An 11,140-nucleotide genomic window follows, 5' to 3' on the forward strand; every position below is an offset into this window, starting at 1 on the left:
TGTTCACCAGAGGCCTGGGTGGGGAACGTGATCCGCTTTGGCGCCATGCTTTTAATTATCTCTGAGGCTCCACGGGATCTGACCCCGGTGTCATGTCAAAGTCATCAGGACTGAATAATGTGTTTCTTGGCTTAGGAGAACTACATCAACCTCCCGGGCCTGTTGTTCTCCTGCAAGTACAAAGTCACGGTTCACATGCACAAGTCCAAGAGACGCTCCAAGGAGGAGAGCACCACCTTCCTCACCCCGTCCTGCGCTACCATTCGGAGCAAGACCCACAAGCACATCCCCTGCCCCGGGGAGGGAGGCGAGTATTTAGACATTTGACCCGTGACGGGCTTGTGATTGCTGTTGATATAGCGATTAAACACTGCAGCGTATTTAATCAGGGTAATTAAAAAAATCCATAAAGTATCAAAACAACATTTTGGGAGTCTTGCCACCAAAAGATGGAGCTTCTGATTGGGCCAAGAAATAGTCTGGCACATAACACCACGCACAACTACGATCTCAGTGGAGTGCATACTTCCTGCAAGGCCAATGTATCTTTTCTTTTCTAGCCATGATGAATGGAAGTTAAGCAAAACTTTGTCAAAGATATGTATGGAAAAGCAACGTCCTTGGCGGTGGTATTAAGGCTTGAAGTGGAATTCCCACTTTATCGATAATAGGGTTGTACGGTATACCGGTATTAGTATAGTACCGCGATACCAATGAATCATATTCGGTACTATACCGCCTCTGAAAAGTACCAGTGCGCCACCCCCTCTTCGTCATCATGTCGTGTCATTGCAGGTTTACGAGCATGTTCGGCAGCGCACAATCACTGAGTACTTACAAGCAGACACAGTGTGTAGACAGAAAAAGGACAACGGACGCATTTTGGCCTAAAAACTGACGATGAAGGTGAAGTTATAACACTGAAATGCCCTCAGGAAGAGGTGCTTTAGGTCATGGCTAGCTAGCTAGCGGCTAAAGTCCAGCCCCAGTCTGCAGTGTTTTAGCTACTTCTAAATCACTAATCCTCGCCTCCATGGCGACAAATAAAGTACGTTTCTTACAAGTATCATCCCTGCAGGACGAGGAATAGCTAAACATGCTTCACCACACACCGTAGCTCACCCGCGTCAAAATGTAAACAAATGCCATTGGTGGATCAACACCTAACATCCACTGTAATGATACCAAGTACAGTAACGTATCTAGTCGATACTACTATGATTACGTCGATATGTTTTGGCATCACAACATCGTCTTTCGTTTTTTTTTTTAAATGTATATTATGTTTATAAACTCAGGAAATATGTCCCTGGACACATGAGGACTTTGAATATGACCAATGTATGATCCTGTAGCGACTTGGTATCGGATTGATACCCAAATTTGTGGTATCATCCAAAACTAATGTAAAGCATCAAGCAACAGAAGAATAGGTGATTATTACATTTTAACAGAAGTGTAGATAGAACATGTTAAAAGAGAAAGTAAGCAGATATTAACAGTAAATGAACAATTAGATTAATAATTAATTATCTACCACTTGTCCTTAATAATGTTGACAAAATAATAGAATGGAAAATGACAGTATATTCTTTATTTATTTTAAATTGCCTTTCAAATGTCTATTCTTGGTGTTGGATTTTAACAAATAAATTTCCTCAAAAAATGCGACTTATACTCCAATGCGACTTATATATGTTTTTTTTCCTTCTTTATTATGCATTTTCGGCCGGTGCGACTAATAGTCAGAAAAATATGGTATTACATTTTAACAGAAGTGTAGATAGAACATGTTAAAAGAGAAAGTAAGCAGATATTAACAGTAAATGAACAAGTAGATTAATAATTCATTATCTACCACTTGTCCTTAATAAGGTTGACAAAATAATAGAATGGAAAATGACACAATATGTTACTGCATGTGTCAGCAGCTAAATTAGTAGCCTTTGTTTGCTTACTTACTAATAAAAAACAAGTTGTCTAGTATGTTCATTATTTTATTTAAGGACAAACTTGCAATAAGAAACATATGCTTATTGTACCGTAAGATTTTTTGTTTAAATAAAGCCAATAATGCAATTTTTTGTGGTCCCCTTTATTTAGAAAAGTACCGAAAAGTATCAAAATAATTTTGTTACCTGTACACAAATAGATAGTATACTTGGATACAAAGGTATCAATCTTCTTATTGAATGAATACTTGGCGAGAAGGTGAACAAGTGTTTTTTTGTCTGTCTGCTAACAGCTGCAGGGCTTCCCAAAGTTCTGGCAAAGCCTGAAAATTTGACAGCGACGTTTTCCATCAGTGGGGTAAATATCACCGGCAACTTCCTGTGGCGTGTTTCCCGAGTGGCGCCCCATCAGCGGATTACAGGCTTTCAAGTCACCTGGGCTGAGATCACCTCTGAGAGTCGGCAGAACAGCCTGCCCAACAGCATCATCTCCCAGTCCCAGATCCTGCCTCCGGTAAGTTTGCTCCATCGCTTTGTCACTTGACAGTTTTGTTGCTCGAGGACAGTTCTAGCTTTGGTTACCAGGGTAACACTCTCATCCCGTTTCACTCACGTCTTCTGTACCTATTATTGCTAGGTGCTCCAATTGTCGTACAGATCTTACAGATGACGGTTAATCCAATGTATTATTCAATGAGTGAGTTTAGGTGTACAAACCTGAGATAAAGGTCCATCTCTTGGGTTTCATTTCTCCGTGTTTTTCCTCTGCGAGGGTGGTTTTAGGCGAAACACCCTGGATCTCATGTGTGCAGCCAGACACCCTGGAAAGCTCTGAGACAGCGTTGTTCTCACATTTGCTATCGTTTCATCTGCCTTTGTGCCTATTTCCCCTTTCATCCTCTGCAAGAGCTCTGCAAAAAAGGCGCTTTTTGACATCATCTGCTCCATCAACAACACGTAGCGCCTATCTGCGCCTCCCAGCCTCTGGAGCCCAACTATAAATAACGCCACCCACTGCACCCTTTATCAAGCCGGCTGCAGAGATGAGAACGAGTCAGCTTTATGAAAGCGATTATTTGTTTTTGTCGGAGTCTCGTTCCAGAGATAAAACTCGTGGTTTACAGTCCGATTTAAATGGCATAGTTTCTCTAAGATTTCATCTGATTGCGTGTTTCTGTCCCCGCTCGGCAGGATCATAATTTGCTGGTCGTTTCCAACCTGCGGCCATCTACTTACTACAGACTGGAGGTACAAGTGATAACGACTGGAGGCGAGGGTCCCGCAACTGTCAAGACCTTCCAGACTCCCAACATATCACCAGTCAGTCAGCATCGTAAGTATGAAGTCTTTGGACCTTGTTCTAAGACTGTGTTTTTCAACCAGACTAGTGTGCCGTGAAATACAGTCTGGTGTGCCGTGGGAGATTATGTAATTTCACCTAATTGGGTTAAATATATTTTTTGCAAATCAGTAATTATAATCCGCAAATAATGTGCCGTTGTTGAGTGTCGGTGCTGTCTAGAGCTCGGCAGAGTAACCGTGTAATATTCTTCCACATCAGTAGGTGGCAGCAGGTAGCTAATTGCTTTGTAGATGTCGGAATCATGGTTTGTCGTGATCACAATATGCGGGAAGCAGCGTGCAGGTAAAAAAGTATCTAACGCTTAAACCAAAAATAAACAAAAGGCAAGTGCCGCTAAGAAAAGGCATTGAAGCTTAGGGAAGGCTATGCAAAACGAAACTAAAACTGAACTGGCTGCAAAGTAAACAAAAACAGAATGCTGGACGACAGCAAAAACTTAAGCGTGTGGAGCAGACGGCGTCCACAAAGTGACAATCAACAATGTCCCCACAAAGAAGGATAGCGTCTGCACTACTTAAATAGTATTGATTGCGAAAACAAAGCAGGTGCGGGGGAATAGCGTTCAAGGAAGACATGAAACTGCTACAGGAAAATACCAACGAAACAGGAAAAGGCACCAAAATAGGAGCGCAAGACAAGAACTAAAACACTACACAAAGGAAAACACCACAAAACTCAAAATAAGTCACGGCGCGATGTGACAGGTCGTGACAGTACACCTACTTTGAGACAAGAGCTATAGTGATGCATGGGTTGGTTACCCAACAATTGCGAGAACGACTTTTTTATTGTCAATATCGGCTGCTGAGTTTTATTTTTTAATGTTTTCTGCTGGTGGTGTGCCTCAGAATTTTTTCGATGAATAAAATGTGCCTTGGCCCAGAAAAGGTTGAAAAACACTGTTCTAAGAAGTTCCATTCACTGTTTTTATCAGGATATCAAAGGACAATTCAACCTAGTCACAAAACATAAGGATGGGTATAGAATTCTGTACGTTTACAGAAGTCTGTCGGTACTACCGCGTATTGATTCATCTAAAATCAAACGTACTCGACCTTCCCGCTCAGGCAGCCTGCCTACAGGTAATGTTGCGGTTTTCCATGGCAACAAAGCAAGCATGTCTGATCGAAAGCACTCAAATGTAAGTCTCCACTTTTCTACTCAGCTTGATGCTAATTTACAGTTGTGGTCAAGAGTTGTTCTTTACACTTGTAAAGAACATAATGTCATGGCTGTCTTGAGTTTCCAATCATTTCTACAACTCTTATTTTTTAGTGATAGAGTGATTGGAGCACATACTTGTTGGTCACAAAAAACATTCATGAAGTTTGGTTCTTTTATGAATTTATTATGGGTCTACTGAAAATGTGACCAAATCTGCTGGGTCAAAAGTATACATACAGCAACATACATTATCAATTTTGGTGATGTAGAAACGTTACAATCAAATCAAATTAGCTTCATGGCATGGCCTCTTAACTTCATGTGAGTGATTATGATTGATGACACCTGTTGACTTCTCTGAGTCCATTTAAATAGGACTCATGTGACGCAGTCATTAGACCCGGTTACAAACACGACAATGGGAACGTCAAAGGAACTTAGCACATATCTGAAAAAACAAATCATTGACTTCGACAAGTCAGGGAAGTCACTTGGAGCCATTTCAAAGCAGCTTACAGTTCCAAGAGCAACAGTGCAGACAAATGTTCGTAAGTATAAAGTGCATGGCACAGTTTTGTCACTGCCACTGCAAGCAATCACCTGCTGCTGAGAGAGGTCAGGATGATCAAGAGTCAACCGAGAACCACCAAAAAGCAGGTCTGCAATGAATTGGAAGCTACTGGAACACAGGTGTCAGTGTCTACAATCAATCGTGTTTTGCATCGCCATGGACTGAAAGCTACCATGCAAGAAGTAAGCCCTTGCTCCAGAAGCGACACCTTAAGGCTCGTCTAAAGTTTGCTGCTGATCACATGGACAAAGATACAGTCCATTTCTGGAGGAAAGTTCTGTGGTCCGATAAAACAAAACTTGAGCTGTTTGGCCACAATACCCAGCAATATGTTTGGAGGAGAAAAGATGAGGCGTTTTTCCCAGGAACACCATACCTACCGTCAAGCATGGTGGTGGTAGCATTATGCTCTGGACCTGTTTTGCTGCCAATGGAACTGGTGCTTCCATTCTTTACAAGAGTTTTTTACAAGTGTATTTATACTTTTGACCACAACTGTACATTGGATATGCCATATCTACTGATTAGCATAAGTGATTCTCCATGGAGATTTCAATACCTTCAAATTTGGCAATCAAAAGTACATCTAAGATGCTGTTGTTTAATAAGTACAACAGTTACAGTATGGCTCAACAAAAGACGAGACCAGAACATTCAACTTAATTCAATTCGAATACTACCTGACTACGGCAACACACCTCGGACAAATTTGGAAAAAAATGATTGCATACTTGCAAAAGTGACTCAAAAGTGTAAGAAAACAAAATATATATCAACTAACAGCACAGTTGTCTTTGTTAGCTCAGTGTTAATGCTAAAATAAAAAACAGTATTTTATTATTAAGAAAATTAACATTTGTTATTACCAGACAGAAAAATACTGAAATTTGGTACGAGGGATGGGATTCAAAAACCCAATGTTTAAATTTCTGGGAAATTATTGCTTTATCGATTCCTATGGGTGCGAATGACGCTATCATTTCAAAGGATTGCCTCAGTTTCAGTTTAGACAAATGTGGGTTCAAAATAGGATTTTTAATAGTTAGTTCAATTTGTTGGTCACAAAGAACACGTGTTAAAGGGGACCTATTATGCAAAACCAACTTTTCAAGTTCTCTTACCAGTATCACTTTTGCTTGCTCCGGCGAAGATCTATTTAGTTGTATGAAAACCTTGTAGTTTTTTGTCCACGTGGCTCCAATCTTGTTGTTTTTCCTCAGGATCCGTGCTTCCCGTGCTATATCCCATATTTTCTTGGTCAGATGCTCGTTGAGCCCTTCAACTTTCTTCCTTTGTGTCTCCGGTTTACAAAGCGCTCAAGGACTGCAGGCTTTTCTTACATATTGGTTGTGTATTTGGGTTCTGCATAAGTCCCGAAAATGTAAAATCAAACCTTGGAGGCATTGCCGAGATATTTATTAAACAATCTTGCCTTCCTTCACACTTTTGCCAAACGAGCTGTTTGGAATCTGCTTCTTTTGTAACGTTTTTGCCGTTTGTTACGTCATCGATTATCCATATATGGCGTCCGCCATTGTAGTTCGCGCAGTAGTCAATAAGTTCCTTCTTTTTCGCTATCCTCTTGTTGTGGGGCAGACTGGCTCGTACAGGCACGTGCATCCTCCGCTGTTGCCATTTCTAATGTAAAGTAGCATAGGGTTCAAACTTATATCTGTAAGTACACTCACTATGGAAGTGCTTGAAACTACAACAAAGATGGCGGGGAGAAGATGCGGTCAGAGTGGAGCCATGTAAATAAGACCCGCCCACAAAACGACGCATCCTGATGAAACGGTCAGAAAGCAGCTTGAAGATGATCTGTAAAACATAATCTATGCAACATTTTGACCACAGAACCAACATTACATGTTATGTAGACCACGAAGACGTTTTTAAATGTAGAAAATAAATTATCATAATATGACCCCTTTAGTATATGCATAGCAAAGGCCATTTTTGGCCAATTTAAGGAACAGAGATGCCAATTGTAATAGTTTTAAAACAAATATCCTTCAGATGCCATGCATGTTAATTCAACATAGACCCAAAACGGCTTGAAGAAGCTGATTTGGTAGCTTAAACTTATAAGTCAAAATAGTTGCCACACGCCTTAGCAGATGTCATAAGAACTACAAGTATTTTTAAGTCAATCATCATGTAGACTTTGGTTGTACCGTGTACCGGTATTAGTATGGTAAGTATCGCGATACTAATGAATCATATTCGGTACTATACCGCCTCTGAAAAGTACTGGTCCACCGTGCCCCCGTCGTCGTGTAATTGCAGGTTTACGAGCATGTTCGGCAGCGCACAATCAAGGAGTACTTACAAACAGACACAGTGTGTAGACAGAAACGGGAGAACGGACGCATTTTGGCTTAAAAACTAACGATAAAGGTGAAGTTATAACACTGAAACGCCCTCAGGAAGAGGTGCTTTAAGACATGGCTAGCTAGCCAGCCAGCGGCTAAAGTCCAGCTGCAGTCAGCAGTGTTTTAGCTACTTCTAAATCACTAATCCTCGCCTCCATGGCGACAAATAAAGTAAGTTTCTTACAAGTATCATCCCTGCAGGACGAGGAATAGCTAAACATGTTTCACTACACCGTAGCTCACCGGTGTCACAATGTAAACAACCGCCATTGGTGGATCTACACCTGACATCCACTGTAATGATACCAAGTACAGGAGAGTATTGTCAATATTACTAGGATTAGGTCGATATTTTTTGGCGTCACAAAATCTTCTTTGTTTTGTATATTATGTTTATAAACCCAGGAAATATGTCCCAGGACACATGAGGACTTTGAATATGACCAATGTATGATCCTGTAACAACTTGGTATCGGATTGATACCCAAATTTGGGGTATCATTTAAAACTACTGCAAAGTATCGAACAACAGAAGAATAAGTGATTACCGTATTTTTCGGACTATAAGTCGCAGTTTTTTTCAAAGTTTATACTCAAGAGCAACGTATGTGTGAAATTATTAACATATTACCATAAAATATCAAATAATATTATTTATCTCATTCACGTAAGAGACTAGACGTATAAGATTTCATGGGATTTAGCGATTAGGAGTGACAGATTGTTTGGTAAACGTATAGCATGTTCTATATGTTATAGTTATTTGAATGACTCTTACCATAATATGTTACGTTAACATACCAGGCACGTTCTCAGTTGGTTATTTATGCCTCATATAACGTACACTTATTCAGCCTGTTGTTCACTATTCTTTATTTATTTTAAATTGCCTTTTAAATGTCTATTCTTGGTATTGGCTTTTATCAAATACATTTCCCCCAAAAATGCGACTAATACTCCAGTGCGACTTATATATGTTTTTTTTCCTTCTTTATTATGCATTTTCGGCCGGTGCGACTTATACTCCGGAGCAACTTATAGTCCGAAAAATACGGTATTACATTTTAACAGAAGTGTAGATAGAACATGTTGACAGAGAAAATAAGCAGATATTAACAGTAAATTAACAAGTGGATTAATAATTCATTTTCTACCACTTGTCCTTAATAATGTTGACAAAATAATAGAATGATAAATGACACAATATGTTACTGCATATGTCAGCAGCTAAATTAGGAGACTTAGTTTGCTTACTTACTACTAAAAGACAAGTTGTCTTGTATGTTCACTATTTTATTTAAGTACACACTTGCAATAAGAAACATATGTTTAATGTACCCTAAGATTTTTTGTTCAAATAAAGCCAATAATGCAATTTTCTTTGGTCCCCTTTATTTAGAAAAGTATTGAAAATATCTAAATAATTAAATATTGGTATCGGGACAACACTAATGCAGACATAGGTGGTTTTCATCAGAAAGTGTGGGTATGATAACTGGTGATTTTGGTTTTTTTTAAGGGCCCAGACTCCGACAACACCAGTCTCATCACCAAAAACCATCAGTCGAGAGACACTGAGTGGCAAAGTGATGCAAAGTCAGTCAGTTGCTCTTTCCTTCCCACGTGTCAAAGACTATCGGGGGAAGAGCGTGGAACCGTGAACTGTCCCAGGTCCGACCCCGTCCAGGTCCTTTTAAAATAAAACAAAAAAAAACCCTGATCCTCTTCCTTTAGGGAGCCGTTAACACATCGGCTATTTCTCCTGAAACCGCTCTGTGTACAGTTGATCTTTTTTTTGTTGTTTTATTACTCCAACACAAAGTCTACTGTGGTGCATTTGTTTGCTGGCCTATGGAAGTTAGGCCACTCCAAATTGTAAAACAGTGTAGGTTGAGATGATCACAGGAGGAGCAACATGCACCACAAGTCACTGAAGAGAAGCAGTTAGTCTGTAAAAACACCATTCTTTGAGGAAGGTTAACATCATCTATTTATTTTGTCATCGTTGTCTAACCCAGAGTCTGTCACGTGGTATGTTGCATGTGGTACATTTTGTGCTTGCAATGGTTCTGCATGACGACCATTCTGTTGGCATGAAAAAAAAAAAATTATAAATTGTCCTTTTATTTCTTGATATGTTAGCGATATTCCATTAACAGATTAACAAAGAACTATACTGGGAACACTATGTAATGTTTTATTAATGAAATTATAACGCGTGGAAATGATGCATTGTACATCTTTTTCTTGGCTGTGGAAAATGTTCGTGGAGCAGTCAGTGAATGTCTATATTTATTTATGTGTGTATTCCAGGTTTGATTTGGATGTGCGTGGATGTGGATGTTTTGTGTGTTTTTAGCCTCTCTTCTTTTTTGTTTTTTTGTTTTCGGGAAGCAACGCAAATCTTGTAAAGACACTTTGTAAAAATGGAATTGTAAATACAGTCTTATGTTACATGTTATTTTTCCATGGTAGAAACTGTACAAACTGCGAAGTAATAAAACAACCCCTTAACCAGATCCTCGTTGCAGTTTGTTCCGAAGGAGTGTGTGAGCGGCAAATAAACACACACCTCCCTGCTGCGCTCTGCTATTTGGCCCGTGCTGATGCTTATTTTGGCGGACAAACCCCCCGCCCCCGCCTCGCCATCGTGGCAGACTCCCCTCATGCAGCCAAGGAGTCGAGGACATGCACCCCACCAGTCCAAACAAACAGGTCATCCAACCTGACAAACCGAATGGTGTAATCGACGAAATGCTCCGTTTCTTTACACCACCGGTGAGTTTTATAAGTACCATCCGCCTCCTACGCTCGTCCTTGAACACCTGGAGAGTGGAAATGTTTCCAAAAAAATATGTTGGAATGGACTCTCAAGAGTGCTTAAACACGACTTGGACACTTATGTATGTACCACAGGAGTGAGTGCCGAACCAGTGAAGTTGGCACGTGTAAATGGTAAATAGAAACAGAATACAATGATTTGCAAATCCTTTTCAACCTATATTCAATTGATTACACTGCAAAGACAAGATACTTAACGTTCGAACTGGCAATTTTTGTTATTTTTTGGAAATACTAACTCATTTGGATTTTGACGCCTGCAACATGTTTCAAAAAAGCTGGCACAGGTGGCAAAAAAGACTGAGAAAGTTGATGAATGCTCATGAAACACTTATTCGGAACATCCCACAGGTGAACAGGCTAATTGGGAACAGGTGGGTGCCATGATTGGGTATAAAAACAGCTTCCATGAAATGCTCAAGTCATTCACAAACAAGGATGGGGGCGAGGGTCGCCGCTTTGTGAACAAATGCGTGAGCAAATTGAAAACAACATTTCTCAACCAGCTATTGCAAGGAATTTAGGGATTTCACCATCTACGGTCCGTAATATCATCAAAAGGTTCAGAGAATCTGGAGAAATCGCTGCACGTGAGCGATGATATTACAGACCTTCGATCCCTCAGGCGGTACTGCATCAAAAAAATGACATCCGTGTGTAAAGGATATCACCACATGGGTCCAGGAACACTTCAGAAAACCACTGTCAGTAACTACAGTTGGTCGCTACATCTGTAAGTGCAAGCTAAAACTGTATTTTGCAAAGCGATAGCCATTTATCAACAACACCCAGAAACGTTTTGCATGTTTCTGGATTAATTCAGTTTTTTGCCTCAAATCTTTGTCCTGGGTTTTGGTCTGATTATAATAATGATTTA

General features: G+C 40.0%; 1 protein-coding gene across 2 annotated transcripts in view; it reads left to right on the forward strand.

Annotated features, from left to right (window-relative positions):
* LOC133613561 (anosmin-1) overlaps positions 1–9,941 on the forward strand; it is a 242,013-nt gene extending 232,072 nt beyond the window's left edge. For both annotated transcript variants that reach the window (XM_061971191.2, XM_061971192.1), the window contains 4 exons: positions 136–307; positions 2,246–2,466; positions 3,144–3,285; positions 8,942–9,941. In XM_061971191.2, the coding sequence (XP_061827175.1) occupies positions 136–307; positions 2,246–2,466; positions 3,144–3,285; positions 8,942–9,000 (594 nt within the window). In that variant the 3' untranslated portion in view covers positions 9,001–9,941. The remainder of the gene's footprint in view (positions 1–135; positions 308–2,245; positions 2,467–3,143; positions 3,286–8,941) is intronic.
* The last annotated feature ends 1,199 nt before the right edge of the window (positions 9,942–11,140 follow it).

Source organism: Nerophis lumbriciformis, linkage group LG13 (assembly GCF_033978685.3).
Source record: "Nerophis lumbriciformis linkage group LG13, RoL_Nlum_v2.1, whole genome shotgun sequence".
Taxonomy (NCBI): domain Eukaryota; kingdom Metazoa; phylum Chordata; class Actinopteri; order Syngnathiformes; family Syngnathidae; genus Nerophis; species Nerophis lumbriciformis.